The sequence below is a fragment of the Equus caballus genome, chromosome 4 (assembly GCF_041296265.1).
Source record: "Equus caballus isolate H_3958 breed thoroughbred chromosome 4, TB-T2T, whole genome shotgun sequence".
NCBI lineage: Eukaryota > Metazoa > Chordata > Mammalia > Perissodactyla > Equidae > Equus > Equus caballus.
In genome coordinates this window covers 64,411,250-64,433,037 of record NC_091687.1, presented here as the reverse complement: position 1 = coordinate 64,433,037, position 21,788 = coordinate 64,411,250, and the positions used below count along the sequence as shown (strand labels likewise).

Below are 21,788 nucleotides of genomic sequence, written 5' to 3'. Positions count from 1 at the left end.
GATTTAAAATAACGCTCGGTAAAACCTGGTTTCACGAGCAGATGTAATCTAAGTTCAAATCCATTCTTCCCGCATTACATCCCATTCTATTTTATGACTCCGTGTGTGCGAGTAGGAAGATGGATGATCAGAGTCATTACTGTACCTGTCACTTTTACTAGCTAAGTTATGCTCATCTTCATTTTTCCTTGACTCCTGAGAAAAGACTGGTTATGTCAGTCACATATGATTTCCAGGCAACCTCCTGTGGAGCAAATCTTCAGGTTTTCCAGACCCTGTTATACGAACATATCTTTTTCAGCAGCTCGATGCTTTCTACATTAACAATTCAGGCTTTCTCTTTGGCAAATGAATGCAGCACCTCTGCTTGCTGAAGGGCGATGTTGGAATCAACTCTCCCTAATGAAGTCACAAGGCCTCTCCACCCTCCAGGACCACGATCCTTTCCATAATGGCACGGTTGTGGATCCCATCCAGGAAAAGGGCTACCTCATCCTCTTCCATTGATGCCAATTATGGCTTCTGAACCTGGTGAACTTTCCACAGTAATTAGCACAATGCTAACACAGAGAGCAGCCAAAGTGCTCTGCCCAGGTTTTGTTCTGTTCACTCCTTGCATTGGTTATTCCCTGCCACATGCCCTGTTCCCAAATTCATTGTCTGTCCTGCTTTCACCTGTGGTGGGGAGACTAACTGCTATGCACTGTGTCCCCAGCTCCTTTGTTCTCTGGCTCCCAGGTGGGTTTGTCCCACGAGAAGTTTGGGCAAGAGATCAGAGGGTTTGAGGACAGAGAAGTTGGGGTATTTCTTCCCCTGTCCCCTCCCTCTTGGGTGTCAGCAGTTCAGTGGCTGCACCCCTGCTTGACCGTGGGGGCCCTTCTCCTATGGGAACTCCCCTTTTATGCAAGCCCCCCTACCTATGGGAGCTCCTCTTCAGTGGGAGCCCCCTCCTGCAGGAGCCCCTTTCTTGTGGAAGCCCCCTCTCCAGTGGGTGTCCACCTCCTACGGGAGGCCCTCTTCTGCAGAATCCCCTCCTGTGGGAGCCACCACTCTAGCTCTCATCAGACTCCAGTGACCCCAGTACCTTCGGCTAGTCCCTTCAGCCCTGGGGAGGTCATGGCTTCTGCCATTGCCAGCCCCTGGGAAAGATCCCTTGTTAGTCAAATTCTCTTCAAAATCCCGGTGAATGTGTCCTCCACATCCTGCTGGGCCCTGACTGCTGGTTCACCTTCTAGACAGACTGCAATCTGAATTCCTTTTTCACTTTTCAATCATTCTTGTAGGAGTCCTGTAGATAGAACTTGTGTTCCTCAAAGATCCTAACGTTAAAAGAACTTCTAAGTCACAGGTTACTTTAAAGCGTTTTTTTCTATCTAACCCTCCATGACCTCTAGATGCCTTTGAAATACTCCATACTAATGAGCTGGGTGCCTCAGTTTCCTGTTGTGTAAAACAAAGGGACTGCACGAGATGCTCTCCAAGACCCTCCCCTCTAGGCTCTTGCTTCCCATGATGCCACAGTGAGTCAGATGTTAGCCCAGGGGAGGAGGGAGCCTGCAGAGGAAGAAGGCCACGGGAGATGCTGACACACCATCTTGGTGTATCTGAGATGTGAGGTAACCTGTCCCATTTTTAAAGTTATCCATCTGCTGTTCATTCGATAGTGTTTACCCTGCTGAGCCCTTCATGGGCTGGGCTTTAGAGTTGGGAAGTAACCTGAGGAGTGACCTGGGCCTCCAACTGCTCAAATTCTAGGGGAGGAGAAAGGCACCCAAACCAGGGGGTCTCTAACTTGGGTGTGAACTGGAGCCATCTGGAGGCTTGTTCACATGCAGACTGGCAGGTGCCACCCCAGAGTTCCTGGTCCAGGAGCACTGGGGGGATCTGAGAAGGTTCATTTCTAATCACCAGTCTCCCAGGTGATGCTGAAGGTGCTGACCGCCGAGGGCCACACCTTGAGAATCACTGATCTAAACAATTGTCTAAGATGCAGCATGCTGAATTATCGTAAAGATTATATGCAAAATGCTCGAGTAGTTGTGAGATGGGAGCAATTCCTTTGGAGTGTGTGAGGGAGGGTGAGTCCCAGCAGGTTTATTAAAGAGGCTTTGCTGGACTCTAAAGGGTGAACAGGAACCCACAGACCACAAGAGGGGGAAGGCATTTCAGACAGTGGGCGCAGAGGGAGGGGAGGCGGGGGCCACAAGCACATCTGTGGACCACAGGTCAGCGAGGCCCAGCAGTGGGATACAGACTGGGAAAAGCGGGGCCAGACTGAGATGCGTGTTTCTGTCACTTCTTGAGTGCCCCTCACACCCCCTGGCCCACCTTCTCCCCGAGGCATTGCCTTTCTCTCAGGGCAGCCGGACAGCACCTCTTCTCACCATGTGTCTCTCCCCTTCTGCCCGGGATGGCCGGGGAGGACACACCTGACTCTGCATGACAACCTGGTGTGGAGAGACTTAACAGCTCACAAGCACCCCTCAGCCAACAAAGGACAGGAGGTGGTAGATAAACACCCTTTCCTCCTTCAGTTCCTCTTACGAGCGATTCTACATAGCTCCTCGGAAGGTGCTCAACTCAGTAACGTGCATTTCTACTGGCCTCTCTCCTCATCTGTTCAATCTCCTGACCTCTCCCTCCTGCTCCTGGAATGCCTTCCCAAATTACCGATGCACCAAGCCCCTGTTGCAGACTCTGCTTCCCGGGAGCCTAGGCTCCGACCGGCTGCCCATGTCCTGCTGAAGAAGTTGAGCTTTATCCTGCAGACAAAGCAAATTGGAACGTTTCCAAGATGAGAACAACAACAAGAGCAACACTGAGGAGAAAAGTCACTAAGGGCCACCAGCCATTAGGTGCCATCATGAGATGGGGAGAACCACTGAGAACGAGCTCAACCCACTGCTGAGGCTTCCATGGAGAGTCTTTCCCACCATGGCCACTCCCTCTTGCTCCAGGACAATGGGGGAAAATGTAATATCAGTAGGAGGCAAAGATCTCTGGCAGGCCAGCTGGTTCAGATGGTGGAAACAGTGAAATGAACAATGAAAGGATCACTGTAGATGTAAAGAAAATTATTGCAAAAAGAAAAACAATGGTGGGTTGGGCAGGGTCGGGGGTAGGGGAAAGACGATTCCTCTCTGAAGCAGTTTATCTGTAAAGGAGGATGTCCTAACCAGGCTCAAAGCTCTTCAGTCCAGAAAAGGTCACTCTCCTGGTTTTACAGTAAGGCAAGTCGAATCCAAAGAGGGCTTCCTTGCTGCTGTAGGAAAGCAAGAGAAATCTGGGGACTTAGAAAGGTGGGCTGGAGGGGCACGGAAAATGGAGGGTGGGCTGGGAAAGGCCATGAGGCGGCACAGCTGAGGGTCTATGGGTGGGTGGGGAGCAACACCAGGGAGGAGGTAACAGCCAACACACTTCCAGGGACAGTCACATCACACTCTTTATTTGACGATTTTGTTCCCATGCTATCATTACCCTCTTCTAGCCCCCAACCTTTAGTAAAAGGCTGCTAACCAGAGACTTCTTATTAACCATTCAAGGGAGAAATGAAAGAAAAACACAGCTGTCAAGAGGGGAAGGGGGCCAGCAAGAAGGGATGAGAAAAACAGTGTGGGTCTGGAGGGTTGGACTCTCTCTCTCTCTGCGATACCTTGAGTACAGAATATGTTGTACTCAGAGTTTGCTTTTACATATGTGAATTTAAGACATAATGCATTCTTTTTTACTGCATAATTTTTTTAATAGAACACTGCATTTATCATGGTTCAAAATCCACAGAGTATGAAACAGTAACAGAGAAGAGTGTCCTTCCCACTGCGGCCTCGCAGACACCCCCACCCTTCCCCACAGGCACCCACGATTCCAGCTCTTGTACACTTCAAGGCATGTTGTATGACTTTGCAAGGAAACACATATGTAAAATCTTTTTTTCTGGTTTATCCAAATGAAACCATACTATACTGCACGTTACTTTTTTCATTTAATAACTCCGGGTAATCTTTCCACATCATCTGAGTATTCTCATTCTTTTCTGGTTGCATGACATGCCTTTATGGAGGCACCATAATTCCCCTAAGCAGTCTCCAACTGGTGGGCATTTAGGTTGTTTTCTAACTTTTGCTATTACAGAAAATAGAGAAATGAATGAACAGGCAAGATATTGTGACTTTTTCAATAAAATATTCTTAAATGTGCTTTTATTATATTAAGGGTACAGATGATTTTTCCCCAGTAAAACATAAATGTAAGCTAATTTGGCAAGCCAAATTTATTTAAATGTTTATTTAAAACATTGTTGTCACATATATTTGATTCGGTATGGTATCCTTTACGAGACAGTTTAGTTATTATAGCTAGTAAAAGCAGTGTATTTTCAAAAACAGATCATGTAAATATCGAGCGATTCTTAGCATCGCTCGATTAGGATGGTCGGAACCAACAGTGTTTGCCTAAAGCCATAAGGACAATAAGAACAGAATGAGGCCCAGCAGCTCTGCGGATTCAAGAAGCTCTGAGCTTGGGAAGCCTGGGTTTGATCTGTCACCCTGCCATTGTGACTTTTTCAATAAAAGGTGGACAATGATTCCTGCCCTACGTACCTGGCAAAGGTGTTCTGAGGATAAAATGGGAAATTACTTCCCAAATGGGAAATCTGTTTATGAACCACAAATGTGTGAACCGGCATTAAACCCTGTTGCTACTCTTCTGTTTCTTACAGTGCTGGTTTTGGAGGTCAGCAGATAAATCCATCTACGGAATAAATTCTGAAATAAATTTCATGAAAGAAATTACATTGGGCCTGACCGTTTTAATTAAATGCACCAAGCGGTGGCCCTAATATATTATCATGTTTTTAAAACCAATTAAATAAAGAATCAGAAAGGAAATAGATCGCTATTTGCTACCAACCACAATTTTTTTTTTTTTTTTTTTTTGCATCCTCCTCATCTCCCCACCTCATCTACGGTTATTAAAATCAGGTTCACTGCTAACCACTTTGACAGGAAATAAATCTGGAAACCACTCATTCTGATGGGGTAGGTAATATCTTTTTGCCAATTAACACTGTTAAGATTCTTGGATTTGCAGGGAACATAGTCTCTCTGGATTCATTCGGAAATGATCAATAAAATAAACGGGCGAACGAAGTTTAAGTACTCTGGAAAATGAAATGCTGGGCTGTCTGGATTTGAGAAATATAGGGAAACCTACCCATTTCACTCATTAAAACCTTCAAGCTAGGCCATTACTGAAGCAGACAGGTACCTCAGGCACTTCTCAGTCAATCCATTCAAGTTCCCACCATCCCTTTTCTAGTCACTGCCTCCATGGCAACAGGCCACTGACCTGCCCTTGAGGGAAATAGAATTTCTGGCAAGACTGAGACTTTTTAATAATTCCACTTGTGAATACGGGTCAGAGAGAAATGGATGGATTCGTACCAAGTTACTTAACAAACCTACTAACAAAATGAGTGACTCCTAGCAAGTGACCAGACCAGGGTGCAGTGTATCCCCTAGGGAAGCCAAAAATTGCATTGTTAGTGCCCAGGACCATCTGTACCAGCGACACCTGTCCATCAAACCCTTCCCTGAGTCTGGACTTCTTCCTTCAACATTTTCTTTATTTACCTTTTTCGAAAAAGGTAAATAAGTGTACTGGGCAGCTCATCGAAGTGATTACTAATCTGATTACTCATTTCCTCCAAAATTCAACTTTAATAAACAAATACAAAGTGATCTACCATAAAGGGCATGTTTTGTTGTGCAAGTTTCCTTATGGGAATATCATCTAGAAATATCAGTTTCTAGTGACCAGACTTCCCTCTCGGGGGAGGACAAGGATCTAGAAACATCAATTCCAATACCTGAGATTTAAACTCTCATCCCAAACACCCAAGAGACACTCCTCCCACTCCCTTCTTTTCCTGGAAACGTTCTGCGTGCAGCCTGCAGTTGTAACAGATTGCCTGTTTGGTGGCACTACTCTCTGATTCAGAAATATAAACATGGCTTCAGAGATTTATTTTACAATTCATCTTCTGATTTGTCACGGCCGGGAAGGTCAGCTTCCAGATTTTCTATTCTAAATTACTTTTGAACAGATTTTGCAAACAGACTAAGGAAAACGGCTTGTGCCTGGACCAGAAAGAACTCCGAAAGTCGGGACTCAAGTCCTCTCTCCCTTTTGTTAAAATGTAAACAATCAGAAATCCCACCATTTCCCAAATCAATTATTTGTAAAGGAACAAACAGGTGCTTTGGAGACATTGGAGTTATAAAAAGAAAATGGCAAATGATTTTTTCATGGGCCAGCTGCTCAAATGATGCGATTCTGGGGAAGGTTCTCGGAGGCTCTAAAACTCAATTAGCAAATCAATTAAGATCATCCCCTGTCTGCCAACAGGAGCGTGCTGTCCCCCTCTGTCCTCCTTCCCATTTCAGTGTTCTCTGGTGCATCCCTGTCACCAAAGCGGAAGCCCAGTCAGTCAACCTGAGGTTCCTGTGCTTTCTGCTAACCCTGGACAACAGGGGGAGGCGGGGGCACCGTTGCGGTTTAATTAAGGATTAGCAGCCACCAGAAGGAGCGGTGGCCCGCTTATTTACATGGTCCCAGTCTAAGTTTGCCTTAGAAGCTGGGCTCAGCACAGACTCAGTGGGGGCTGCCTGGTGTGGCTGACTGTCACTTTCTTTCAGTGGAAAACAGATAGGACCAGGCAAAACAGATGGTTCCTAAAGGGGCACATCCAAAAAATCTGCTAGCACACTGTGGCAGTGTCTTCCAAATAAACAGCAATCTACTGGAGAGGAAAATCAGATCTTCCCCGCCACATCCTGCCACGGCCCATCCAGCCTGAACATCACCCACTTAGGAGCTTCTCATCCTCAGTGAGGCATAATTACTCTTCCTTTGGGGCAAAGGACAGCCTGTCTTTCCCAGCCTCCCGGAGATAGCCATCATCACCGATAATGCTCCCATCTCTGTCAGTCAAGTCTGTTATCTCCGTAAGACCACCTTCAAGAGACGGCTGACCCGCGGATCACATATGGTCACCCGGTCCCAAGAGAAGCAAATACACATACCATGTATTTGGCGAGCTGGGTGGAACTTAAAGATGGAGCCAGTAACACCTCCAATGGCAACTAAAAACACGTGACTTTTTCCATCGTAAAACATTAATGACGTTTTTCTTTTCTTTCAAACTCCAAATAAACTCACAGACGATTATTTGTGGAAGTCCTGGCTCTGACTGTAAGTTTGGACAAATCACTAAACATTTCTGAGCTTGTTTCCTCACCTGTGAAATGAAGGGGTTGAACTGGAAGATTTCCAGGGTCCCTTTTAGCACTAAAATTCTACAGTTCTTTGGGTGGGGGTGGGTCTCCTCCAACATTTTGTCAAATCACATATGTAATTGATCACCCGGCTTTTCAGCATAGATTACAAATAGAGAGACTGTTTCCATTAGCCCGTAACTTACCTTTTCAACCGCTGTGTGTTCTTCATTTGTGACGTTTGTTTTCCTTGACTCGTTTTTAGACCTGCTTAGCCTTCTGGATACTTTTTCTCTCAGTAAAGTGGCATATCCAATGTGTTCATAAATGGGGTTCGTTGTCATTTTGGAAATGTATTCCGAAGCTTTTGTTTCTATGTACAGTGTTATCAAGCCATCTGTGACCAGATCATGAATCGATTCAAACCTCTTCTCTCCCACAAAGTGTTTTCCATCGTAGAAGAGCCTGTAGTTTAAGGTCTGGTTTCCAAACCTGTCCACGAGAGAATGAGAGATCACAACAGTGTTGAAATAAGACCAGTGAATGCCAGCAGCAGCTAAGATTTTTGAGCATGTACTGTATGCCAGGCACGGGGCTAAGCACTTAACATGATTTTCCCCATTTAGTTATCTTAGAGATCCTTTGAGACAGGTACAAGTATTATCCCTGATTGACAGCTGAGGAAACAGAGACTTGAAGAGATTGAGTACCCGCTGGATGCTACATCCCTGGGAAGAAGCAGAGGTGGGATTAATGCCAGGCAGTCATATGGTGTCATTTGATCCTAGAAATCACTAAGGCCATTGGGTCCTCATCGTTCTCATTTGTAAAAGTCAGAGGGTAGCGTCTCATTTACAAATATCTTACTTATAAACTTCCTTAATGGGAACTAGCCACGCCCCTCCACCCCCCTCCCCTGTACTGGGCAATTCCCTCTGCAAAGGAAGCTACCACCACTGGCCCTGATGTCCCGTTATTATTACATCTTTGACCACTACCAGTAGAGCACTTCATACCTCCCACCCCAGTTAGTCCAGCAGAAGGGAAACGAGGGGAGCTGTGCGAAGCTCCCTGCTTGAGTCTCCAGCACCAGGATCCCAGCACTCTAACCTATAGGGTCCTCCCCCTTTAGCGCTGGCTATCCCTGCCTGGCCTTGGTCCTATATCTCGCAGCCCTTGCTTGGTTTCCCCCCGGGACTGCCAGCTCCTGCTGCTGGGGTGCTGGGAGGATAGAAAACTACTTTGCATCCCCAGACCACTTGCTAGCTTTTGAAGTACTTCCACATAGGCATCATTTAAGACATATGCTAGCCACCCCCAGTTGCATCTTGCATCTTTTTACAGACACAATATTGAGATGGTGCATTGAACACGTCTTTGTGGGCTGGCCTAGGAAATGCTTCCATTGATACCATTCTTTCTATGGAGAAAGTTCTTCCCAATTCCAAAGAGTTCCCGAAATGAATTACTGGAAGACAATCCCATTCTGAAATTGGATATCTTCCCTGAGCCTTATAGGATTGTTGTGAGGATCAAATGACAAAATGTTTGCACAAGGTTAGGAAAGTGCGGTAAACGCAATGCCCGTCAGGTGCTGTGATTTCCAGTACTTGTGACTTTGGGGTAAAAGCCTTGTGAAAATTATGCTCTGATGGCTTGCTGGCATGGAGCATCACGGCCACCATTGGGAGTTCCTTGAGTCAACACGATCCCTGAGGGAACCTCCTGGACAAACCGCACAACCGTCCAGGCACACACACACAACGTGAGGGGAAGATGTTTGACAAGGGCTGCAGGCGACCAACTGAGGCAGAGGCGCTTCTCCCTCAGCTCTCCCTCTCCCTCAGTGTTTCAGGCAGGTTTGGGAGCACTAACTTTGCAGATAATTCTCCAGTGTATACTGTGTGTACAGTGTGTACTGTGTGTACTGTGTACACATAAACAGAGCCTCAGCATCCATCTCGCTGATAACATCTGTGGCCTAGGAAATGTGTAGCCTCTAATAGGCTGCTGGTGCTTTGTAAACAGAGAGAAAATAAAAATGAGGAGGGGGAATGGGGAAGGGCTGTTCAATGGGTTCAGAGTTTCTGTTCGGAATGATGAAAAAGTTCTGGAAATGGATAGTGGAGATGGTTGCACAACATTGAGACGGTACTTAATGCCACTGAGCTGTACATTTAAAAACGGTTCAAATTTTATGTTATGTATATTTACTGCAATAAAAACATGGGAAAAAATGAGTCAAGTCACTTGTCAGGCAATTGCAACAACAGCTGAAATCAAGCTCACCTCAGAGCTAACGTGTAGCATCCTGGCTGGCGCTGGCTTTCTCTAAGGATGTAGGCACCCTCCACGCCTCCAAGAAGCTCATCTGCCTGCTCCCGGGAGATGATCCCATGAAATCTGAGGAAAGACAAGACCATCTTTGTTCTGAACAAGCCACATACAAAGTATGGACCACAAAGAGCTGGCTAAAAAAAGATGGCGGGGCCACCGAGAATCTACAGGCCCCCAGTTGGATGAAGAGGGGAGGGACCAGTGTACATCTTCAAGATGGACCTGGCCTCACCTCTCAGCACGCACCCAAACAGATAACAAGCATTCAACTAGGCGACACAAAACGAAGAACACCCAGTCCACCTGGTTTTTGCTATTGTCTTTGCTGGCAAGCTGAAAATCAAGGTCGAAACAAAAAGCCAGGTGATGGCTCCTCTTTTAACCATGGGGAATAACAAAAGAGCAATTACCAATTTAGTTCTCTGCTCAAAGGCAGACAACTATGTATTATCTTGATTGCAAATGAACACTTATTGATTATCAACTTGATTCCTTCAGGTGTGAGGTGGTGTTAATTTTCGAGGCTCATTCCCTGGAAAGAATAGCCAGCGCTAATCAACATTCTTCCATTTCTTTAAATTTTGAGAGCAATTGCTTAGGGGTAAGTTTGAAAAATGCACCTATTTTTCTTTTGTAAAGATAACGTTATTTCTTTTTCTGCAATTTAAAAAGTAATGCACATGCACGTAGAAAATGCAGTATATCCAGAGGGTTACAGGCTTGGACGACGACTGCCTTGCTCTGGAGGGGATGTCTGAGGCCTAGAGAGTGGACAGTGACTCCAGGGAAGAAGAGAGCAGGCAGGAGTTGGGGGCAGGCCACCGGCCCCTTTCCCTGTTCCCTTTAAGCAAAGACACCTGCTCACTTCTGTTATTGGAGATTCGATCAATCTGTGTTTTAGCGGAAGGTGGGAGCTGGGTTGGGGGTGAGGCCAGTGCTGAGGGACTCCAGGTTCCTAGAAGAGGGAACAACACCCTCTTTCTGGAATTACACAATCATGGAGAACTTTGAGGAAGGAATTGGAGAAGAAATTTTCTGGAAAATTCTTCTTTTACCTTCCTGGAAGGGGGAGGGGAGAGAGGGAAGTCACTAGACAACACGTTTTTTCCCCCCCTCAGGAATGCAAAGATTAAGTTAGAGGACAAATGTAGCAGGATAATATTTTGAAGATGAAGATTTTGTCCTAGGGGAGTGAGGCAGAAGAAGCTGTGGCTTAGAGTTCCACAATCGACTCTCTAAACTCTAAAGCAGTGCGAGCTCGGGAGAAAGGGGTTTTCTGGCCTCCCAAGTTTCAGTTTCAAGTCTCGAGAGCCAGTGCCTGGAGGTCTTGGAGCAGCGCTTTTCTAGAGGCTGTGACGTAAGAGCAACGCTCCTGCCCAAAAAGAGACCAGCGTTCCCAGCTCTTACAGGAGGCGGATTTTGCCAGAGCCCAGGCTCAGTGAGTCTAAGTGGGCCCCACACAGCATGAATGGGACTGGAACTGGTGCACCCATTAATGGGGATCCCGGAGACTGGAACTGGTGGATCCGTTTATAGGAATCCTGGAGCTGGAGCAGGCGTGTTTGGGGATTTGACTGGGAGTGTGGCCACTGGACCCTGTGAGCCTTCTGGGGAAGTCTCCTATGTGGCATGAGCTGGGGCCAGAGAGGGCTGGACGGATGGCCTAGGCAAAGAGACCAGATACCGAGCCAGTGGGAGTGTGTGTGTGAGAGTGTGGGTGTGTGCGTATATGTGTGTGTGTGTGTGTGGTGGGAGGGGCATGGTGGGGGATAGAAGGGATGGGGGGCATCAGAAAGTTTCCCACACATTGGAGTCAGAAAGGACAAAGGTGGTGCCGCAAGAGTTATGAGGCTGGGATGTCCAGGGCGCAGCCCAACTGTGGGCCAGGGCAGGGCAGGAGGTGACCACAGCAGGACAAGGCACCTACAGAGGAGGGCACAGGGCCTGACACCCCTGCCCCAGGTCACTCTTGGGGGAGGATAAATATCCCAAACAGACAATTAACCCAAAAGTGGCTAAGTTTTAACTCCCTTGAATTGACAAGTTTGAGTGATGGCCAGCAGCAGACATAGAGTGTCAAGAACTAAGTTAAATTTAATTGTTCAGAAAAAGAAATTATGGGCTGGCCTGGTGGTATAGTGGTTAAGTTTACAGGCTCTGCTTTGGCAGTCGGGAGTTCATGGGTTTGGATCCCAGGCGTGGACCTATACACTGCTCCTCAAGCCATGCTGTGGCAGCATCCCACAGACAAAATAGAGGAAGACTGGCACAGATGTTAGCTCAGGGACATTCTTTCTCACCAAAAAAACAAAAAACCCAAAACAAACAAAAAAAACAAAAAAAGAAAGTTACAATTTTGTCAATCTGAATACCCAATCTGTGGCTCATAGTTTATGCAGGGATTTATAAACATCCATGGTGTGTATGTCTCATGATCCCAACTTTGTAAAAAGAAAGCATGTGCAGAGACTGGAAGGAAAGAGATGAAGAGAAAAAGTTAACAATGTCCTCTTTCATGGTGGGGCTGTGGGTCTTTTCTACCTTCTATATTCCTCTATTTTCTAATGTTCCCAAATTAGCAAATATTAATTTGTTAACTTTTTAAGAACAAAAGTAATATCCACGCACACTGGGAAAATTCAAAAGTTAAAAGACACAAAAGAATTAAAAATGTAAATAGTACAGAAGTAAAAATTCTCTTTCCCTAAAGCTATCCATTGTCAGCAGTTTCTTATGACTCCTTGTAGAAAAAAATATGCATGTATGTTTCCTGGGTAGAGCATATATTACTTTCGAATGGAACAAAAGGTCTTTCATTGTTAAAAAAGAAAAGGAAACATGGATGGAATCTGATGTTTCTAAGCTAATTTCCCTATAAATACAAAATGTTTCTTTTCTGTGGTTAAGAAAATATTTCCTTGGTCTCCTCTCACTATATTATGTGGGTTTGGGATTGTAGAATGAGAACTAGAAGGTTACTCAGCAAAATTTTTATGCAAAAAAGAAAATGCACAATAAATTGAGTTCCTTTTGGAATTCATGTACAAAAGTGTTCCATTGGAAAAGTATATGACAGGTTTTTGTTCAATTTTTTTTAATTAATTGTGCTCTCTGTGAGCAAAATACAAATCAAATTGAAAAAAAAAGTCAGACTACAACGAAGTTAGATGTTAGGGACATGGGGATGGATGAGAGAGGAGGCTGGCGCTCCAGACAGGTCTTCCAGAGGCCCCCGCTGAATTCCCAAGGCCGGGTAGGAAGGTTCAGAAAGGCAGCCGGTGCAGTTAGGAAATGGCTGCCGGGCTGGGACAAATAAGAGGGTCATTTATCACGAAGATGAGGCTCTGATGGGTAAGGGAACAGGCGAAGAAATTGGACTTGAAAGAGACTTTGCCTCATAACATAACGCCTCCAGGTTGGATGTGGGAGGAAAAGCGATTTGTGCATCTGCCCTGCTGGGGGTTACTCGGCCTGCCCTCTGTAAGCTGTTCTCCACGCCAAAGCCCGAGACTGCAAATGATGTTTATGGTAATACATATTTGCTTTGCGTAGGTTTCTGAGAGAGTGAAATAAAACAAGAGTTGAAATTAAGACGAAAATGGGGGGAAATAATAATTACGGTATTGAGGCAATTTGGCTCATATAGCCAAGTCCAGAGAAATTATCATTTTGGTTTTATGAGACTACAGGGAAATGGGATGGCTTTCCTGAGTGTTGCATTTACTGAGGTGCATGAAAGTAAGGAATTCAGCTACAGTTCACCATCTTTGACACCCTAAATGTTTATATACTATCGAGGGAGAAAGTGAAATAAAATACGAATAGAGCCTCAATTGTGGAAAATGCTGCCTTATGTTTCAAATACTGGCCAGGCACTCAGTGGCTGCTTTTGCGGAGAGAACTGTAGCGGGAGATACTCTCCCTCCCACGTTACCGGAAGCCAAGCCCCTGAGTTTTATAAAGAAAATTCAATACAAAGGGATCTGATTGCATTTATCCTTATTATGAAGCTCTTGCACAATGGACATTTGATGAAGCCCATATATTAGAAGATTTTTAATATTTAAATAACATACAAAGTGACTACTTATTACATTATTAAAACAAAGAATAGCATAATACATACTCTCTTCCATAATATTTTGGTCTGTTTTCCACCTATATTAAAAAGAAGAAAAATATTAATAATGCATTTGAATTCAAATCAGATAGATAAAAATGCTATTCAAATAAACACAGATAGAGTCCTGGTAGTAATTTTATTACAGTTTTTACTCCCCAAATCAGAGATCCATGAAACTCTGGAGTTAACCAACACATTCCACTATCTCAGGTAGGAATTATATAGAATCACCGTATTTCTCTAATAATTAGGTTCACTCCCCACCCAAACTCAATCATCCAATAAAAGAATTTTCCAAGGAAACAAAGTGATGCTTATTTTAATGTTAAGAAACTTACAAAGATATTGCAAAGCTTCATCCTGAAGGATAAAATGAATATTTTTAGCATGAATAAAACATAAGCATTTATTTCAATCTTCATCTAATTGTTTCATCATGTATATAACAAAAATTAGGACTGCACCTGGATTAAAAAAATAAGTTTAATTTGTTCTCTTTCCAGATAAAGTCAGTAACCTAACGTTCATGTTTGTTTCAACAAATGGCTAATGGGCTGAAATTCACTTGACCCCAGAGGCACAAGATGTAGAGGACAAGATTCATGACTTGACTAAAAATCACAAGCATTCCAGAAAAGATTTTTCAATCACACAGCTTGAGCCTTGGGGTTATCACATCGGATTTTTATCACCAATGTATGGTAATCCAGTTTCATAAGAACTTCGTTTCCTTATGTTCATGGTGTTGGAGTTGGTGAGAAATTAACATGAATTGTCATGTTCAGCTTTTGTTCCTCTAGTCTAACTCCAGGGATACTGAAAATACAGTAGAGCCACATGAAGTTATGGATTTTCACTGATGGCCATGACAGCAAGTTTATGTTGATTTACTGGAGTAGAATATGAGCCCGGCAGCTATTTCACTTACGGTCATTCTGTCTACAGTCAAATGGGCAGTTTTCTCTGCAGGGCTCACAGATAAGCACAGTGGTGGGACGTCAAGGTACTGGGCAGATTCCTGGCCCACCTCCACCCTCCAAAGGATGCATGGGATCTATGTGGGCAGTAGGGAGCTATGGGCTAGAGGAAAAAGTTCAGAGAGGGGGAGCCAGGGATCTGAGGACCACAATCGCAAGCCTGCCTTGAGCAAGCCTAGCTGGCATAAAACTAATCATCAAGACACCTCTAAATATGTGTTCACTCTTCTGTGCATTTTATACTTGAAAAGCACTGAACCAAGACAGGGCATTCATAACTCTTAATCTTCAAGGTTTGGAGCCTGCTCAGTGTCATTTACCAAGGAAGATCTAAATAATCTCATTAATAGAAGCACAAAGTGTGTAAAAAGGCACCTTGTTATCTGATGTGTACCATTACTCTACATGCTGGAAAGCTTTTTAATATGACTTGAACATTTTGTCATTTATATAATTCTATTGGCTTTCAGAGTTCTTTCTTACTTTTATGATACCGTAGATATGTGACTGCGAAACCAATATGCCATAGAAGAAATTTAGAACTAGAAAAGGCCGATGGAAGTAGACAGTATATAATGGGCAAGATATCTCTCCATTCTTTGAGAGTCATTATACCAAATTTTGAAATGATTCCCTATATCCAAAGACAATTTTTTTCCCATCTTTTTGACTGCCATAACACACATTTGAAAATCTGGGTGTGGCTCCCAACCCCGTTCCCTTCCTCTATCTTGTTATCTCCCCAAAAGGGAAGAGTGATTCATCTAACTTCCCAGATGGCCAGCATGGTAGATGGAGCCTACTACTAACGCCTGGCACACAGGTAAGTAGTTAAGGAATGTTGAATTTAATTGACTGTTAAGAAGACAGCAAACTGCTTTCAGTTCATCAATCAATCATAAAAATATATGGCACGCTTATGATGTTCAGGGCTCTGTGCTCAGCCTTGTCATTGCTTATCAAGTAAGGACCTCACAGGGGTGAGAGGCAGGGTATAAGGAGTCTTCTGCAATTGCAGCAGGAGGAACACTTGAGAACTCTAACACAGTCCCCCAAATAGGGAAGTCAGCATTTATCGTGCCTTGTGGGATACCAAATAAGATCCTGCCTAGGGGACAGTTTGATCCAATTGAGGGACAAATCCACAAATGAAAACCAACTAGAAAATAAAACAAGAGTACTGAACTGTGTGGGACAGATCACTCATGGAACAGGGCCAGGGAATAGGTCCCAAATAGTGCACAAAATGTATACTAAATATTATTCTTTATTTATCTGAAATTCAAATTTAACTAGGCATCCTGTTTTTATTTCTCTTTTTTGATTACCCTACCTAGAGGGAGAGGAAAGGTGGCAGTAAGAGAAAATGAAGACAGAGGATGTGGTTGTCCATCTAGTTACCGCTCCCATTGGTTGGGGGCTGTTTTGATAGCAATCTGATTCAGTCTCTCGTCTCTTTGTTGTCTCTGTAGCTCTTAAAGAAAATATAGCTGTCCTTGTTAATGCTAAAGAGAGAGAGAGTGGCTGGGATAGAAAAAACAAATAACCTCTTCCTTTTCCTAAACTTTTTGCTCACAGGAGTCTAAACATAGTCTCTCTCTCCACATTTCACTAAGCTTTTAGCCAGTCGAGAGCTTAATTTAAGTTAAATGACCCTAGAAAAATCATAGATCATCCACATTTTTTTCAAGGTGGATAATATTGAATCCTCAAATTCAGACAAAATGCAGTAGACTGGGTGTCAGGCTCTTAGGGACAAGGAACTTGACCAGAGCGATGAGTAACCCCAACACTGTGACCTAATAATGCCTTAAGGATGCCTGACTCAGTCCCCAGGTGCGGCTTCATGTCAGCCACCGATGGAATCAGGACCCGCCTGTGAAATGTGGATTTGTTTTATTAAGCTGTAGCACTTAATTTCAGTTTACAATTGTATGAGATTCTCCTCAGTGAATGAGACAGAGGACAGTTGATAAAGAAAAAGCAAGGCAGCTCAGAAGTTCTTCTTGCATTCTCACGGAGAATTGTTTGTTAAAATCAAGCACTTGATCAAAAGATGGAGGGCTAATTTAGGTGGTCATGTGGATTCAGGAAGGGACAAAAACGTAACACATCCCAACACGAAGGAAGGTTGGTTCTGGAGCTTCCCTGCCACTGGGACGATCCTAAGAGAACAGCTGGAGTCGGACAACCCGTCACTTTGGTGAAACTGGTCATTGCAGGTATGACTAACACAAATTGTATCTGCAATGCCCGCCCTTGGGATTTAGTGCTCCAATTCCAAGAAGTGAATGAAGCCCACGCTTTTTAAGGAAAAGAAAAATATCTAATAATTTGTAGACATACTACTGGATCCTCCAAGACTGGATCCTTGAATGGTCTCGCTGGTTCAGAAAGGAATACCTCTCTTTACAGAATACCAGGCAGGAGACCAGCGAACAGGCTAACACATGAGAGGCGTCCTCCGAGAGGCACAGGCGAATTACGTGTATTTGGTGTGACCATGCAGAGTGGTGGCTGATTCTTTTATATAATATAATTAAACATTTTATTCTAAATAATCATCATTGACAGGAGAATAGTCCCCCAAGGTGGGCAATACATGCCATTGATCATAACACTTTTGGAATTCTTCTTTTGGAACTGCCTTAAGGCTTTCTAAACTCTTTCCCTTGGATATCCTTACAGCTGCATTTCTCAAAGTGTGGTCTGGTCATTCAAAACAGAAACTTCAGGATACTTGTAAAGATTACAGATTTCTGATTCTTACCTCAGACCCACTGAACCAGAATTACCAGGGACGGGATTGCAGTGTGTTATCTAATCAAGCCCCCTAGATGACATTGAAGCATACACTCAAGTTTCAGAATCAGTGGTATATAGAAACATCATGTTGTTTTTTGAGAATGGATTCGAGAGTGGATGTTGCTTTGGCAAACAAGCAGAAGTTATTCAGAGCCAAATTCAGTAAATAGAGTAAGTGATCCAACTAGGAAACACATTTGAGGCAAAAATGAGGCATGATCCTAAGATAACATGATTTGCACTGTGTCTTGTTCTGAAGGTATTATAGAAGAGACACTCCCAACATGCTCTGAGCAATGGACACCTGGTAGAAATAACAGCACAGCTTCACAAGATGACTGACTGGAAAGGGACCACACTCAAGTAATGCATGTGTTAAAATCCATTTCATGACCTTAGAGTCACATCTCAAATATAATTATTGCCAGTACTGTGACTACCGAAGATGGTTCTAGTCCTGTCCACACGATCCATGCACTGTGTTCCTATATGTGTGCAGCCAAAGCAAATGTTATGGCTTCCCACCTAATGGCCCCTTCACCCCATACTCATCCTATGCTCCAATCAAACTGAATTACTTGCAGTTCCATAATGTACCCTCTCCAATATGTCCATCGTTTTTCATAGGTTCTTATTTTAAGGTCCTGAACTCTCTTTTAATAAAATAGAGGTAGATCATGTGATGGCTGAAAGGGCGGGCCTAGACTCAGGCTGCCTGGCTTTGAGGCCAGATCTGTGTTTCCTATCCATAAGCAAGTACTAATCTCTCTGTTCTTCCACTTCCTTATCTTTAAAATGAGGATGATAATAAAAGTACCTGCCTCATTGAGTTACTGTAATAATTAAATGAGTAAATACATGTAACATGCTTGTAATAGTGCCTGGAGCACAGAGAGATTCAATGAATTTTAGCTAGCACCAGTATCCAAAAATGGCTTCTTCTTTATAGAGGAAAAGTTAGGCCCATTCTTTTTTGTGCTTTAAGAGCTCCTTTTATATATCTCTGTTAGAAAGCTTACCATCCTACCATATTTTAAATATTTACTTGCCCATTTCTTCTCTGACTTCTCTGAGAGCTTTTCGAAGCAGCAATTTTTGTCTTCATCATCATTATATTCCCAGGATTTTGTCCAATGTCTGGCACAGAGTGAATGCAGGCCCTCATTATTTGAATATAATCCATTCCTTAAAATGTGTGTGGTAGCAAAGTTTCAAATAGAAAGAGCCTATATTCCATTATTTTTAAGCAGAAAAAAATAATAATTTATTCTTAGAGCATCCAAAAATATCAATTTCCCAAATACTACTAAAATGCTTTTAAATAACTATATAACAAGCTGATGAGAATTTCTACATAATATAAAATATTTAAACATCAATTACACAATTGTTTCACACTTGGTGGAGTGATTGATAGGTATGTTTGTGTGCAGTCCACAGCTGAATGGAAGAGGAATTTCATTACCCTTCTACAATGAGCATTCACTATAATAAAAATAAACAATGAAATAATATTGCCAAAGATTTGAAAAGATACTTTCTAAGTCGGACCTGAGTTGGTAGGGCCCCTAGGTATCTAGCCTGAAAAAATACTGAGGGGCTAAACTCACAGGGGAAACATGGGGGGAAATTATGGATATAATGTGCAATACATTTAAACATGAGGCCAGTCAGGAGGGCAATGAGATATGAGAGCAGCCCTCCTTCCATCTTCCAGCAGCCCTGCTACTCAAAGTGTGATCCGGGGACCAGCAGCATTGGCACTACCTTGGAGCTTGTTAGAAATGCAGAATTTGCATTTCTAAGGGGAATGACATATACATTAAAGTTTGAGAAGCTGTCACATACACGAGAACTTGGTATAGCAGGTTGTTAACTGGGAGAATGATTTTGGCTCAAACTTTCCACAAGTTGTTATAGCAAATATTCGGATAGTGAGCGTTCAGAGAGCAAAGGGTACGTGTGCTCATGAAATGCTTGCAGAATGAGGCAAAGACGATGACCGCAGAGCCCCGCTGCCAATTCAATTGCCATGTGACCCTGAGTAGGTTAATAAACTTCTTTGCTTCTCATTTTTCTCAATTTTCAATAAAACGGGAGTTATAAAAATGTACTATTTTAATAAGATTGTTTCAAAGATTAGATGAGATAATGCACATAAAAAAACTGTGGGGCATGGAACATTGTGGTAATATGTTCACATTTAGTGAGTGGCTACTCTGTGCCAGGAGCTGTCTGGAGGGGTTCACCTCATTTAAGCCTCCAAACAACCCAATGAGGTAAGTGAGGGGTGTTATTTTACAGAAAGCCACTAAATAACCAGCTTGAATCACAGAGCTAGTAAGTGGCTTAGGACCCAGCACACATGCCTTCAACTAATGTGCTTCCTAGTTTCTCCAGAGTAGATACCAAACAACATTGATGCCTTCATTGGCTATCAAAATTCTACAGTTTTGTTAAACATTAGATTATCTGAATTGTCCTTGATTTTTCTTTGCCAGAACTGAAGACCTTAAAATTTCTGTGGAATGAACTGGAGTCTGTCAGTGAGTTAATAATGAGAACTTGGGATAAATTTTCCTAAGGTGGTGATATTTTGGGTCCCTCAACTATTTCTCTGTAATTTAGAATTATACGTATTCCTAGCTACCTGGTTTATTGTCCAGTTTCTTCTTCTAATTTTAAGGAAGAGTTCGCAGCATTTTGCAAAGCTTGAAAGAACAGTAGGGTGACAGCTGCATGGTGAGACACAGGAAGCATAATCCTTAAACGAGTTTGCTTTATAGTCAGATCACCATTGCCTAGATAAACACAAGTTCTTTTATATTCAACACAAAGACATTTAAAGAATATTGTGAGTCCTCTATAAACAAGGTTTCCAATTATTGAAAAAACAAAGCTTTTATAATCCCTCAGCAGCTGGTGCATGTTAAGTTTTTACTTAATAGAAATAATTTAAAAACCCAATTTAGCAACCTACACAGGGCAGCTAGACTGCGGGATTTTCTGAGATATGGATCAAATGCGGGAGAAAAGGCTTTTGATGGGGGATTCATCTTGTTGATACTGCGGAAACTTCATCCAGAAAAAAATAAATATGGATAATTCCCTTCTAATTAGAAATCAAGGATTTCTATTGAAAGGGAGAGAAATAAAATGCAAGTCCTGAAATGTACATTCTAGTAGCCAAAGTGCATGGTACAGAATGAAAACTGAGCAAACTTTAAACCTCCTATTTCTTTTCACCTAGAATCTAAGGCCTTATTTTTTTTCCTGGCATTACTTTAATGCTTTTAGAATTCTGATGGGGCGCTGACGAGGTGAATTCCTTCATGTCTTGATTAGGATGTATTATAAAAAATCTCCTGGCCAGTCTTTCTGTAATAAACCTCTTTTAAAAGTTACCAATGACTTTGCAAAGTTCTGTAAATACTTCTCCGGGCACTTTAGTGACCTGGGGTGAACATTCTGCTGACTTATAGATGTACGCAACACATCAGGTTAGGAGTGCTCAGGACCAAAGCAGTTCCCATTATTGGTTTGTTCTCTGTCTTCTTTTTTCCCCCCAAGAATTATGATTTTTAAAATCAGTGACAATTTATTAGAATAAATAAAAAGTAAAAGACTTTTCTTAGAGGAGTAGTTCTCAACTGGGAGGGGAGGTGGTTTTGTTCCCCAGAGGATATATGGCAATGTCTGGAGACAGTTTTGATTGTCACGGCTGGCAGAAGGGTGACACCAGCATCTGGTGGGTACCGTCCACGGATCTTGGTAAACATCCTACAATGCAAAGGACAGCCCTCTACAGCAAAGAATGATCCCACCCACAATGTCCATAGCGCTGAAGTTGAGAAACTCCGCTTTAGATTAAAAGAACTTTGGGGGGCTGGCCCAGTGGCACAGCAGTTAAGTGTGCACGTTCCGCATCGGCGGCCCAGGGTTCACTGGTTCAGATCCCGGGTGCGGACATGGCACCACTTGGCAAGCCATGCTGTGGTAGGCATCACACATAGAAAGTAGAGGAAGATGGGCACAGATGTTAGCTCAGGGCCAGTCTTCCTCAGCAAAAAGAGGAGGATTGGTGGCAGATGTTACCTCAGGGCTAAACTTCCTCAAAAAAGAACTCTGGACTCTTGAGTATTCCCAAGGAAGCTTATTTAAAAAAAGTTTTTGAACCAAAATGCAAACAAGCAACAAATACTTTAAATACATAGAGTAAAATGGAGTAAAAGGAAAGGGGAAATATTCGTTTTTGAAAATACTGATAAT

At 43.2% G+C, this 21,788-nt stretch overlaps 1 protein-coding gene across 2 annotated transcripts in view; it reads right to left on the bottom strand.

Moving 5' to 3' along the window:
• Positions 1 to 21,788, bottom strand: part of CHN2 (chimerin 2) — a 287,377-nt gene that overhangs the window by 95,722 nt on the left and 169,867 nt on the right. For both annotated transcript variants that reach the window (XM_023639441.2, XM_070264752.1), the window contains exons 4-6: positions 13,741 to 13,772; positions 9,567 to 9,680; positions 7,484 to 7,769 (exon numbers count right to left, since the gene is read on the bottom strand). In XM_023639441.2, coding sequence (XP_023495209.1) covers positions 7,484 to 7,769; positions 9,567 to 9,680; positions 13,741 to 13,772 — 432 coding nt within the window. The remainder of the gene's footprint in view (positions 1 to 7,483; positions 7,770 to 9,566; positions 9,681 to 13,740; positions 13,773 to 21,788) is intronic.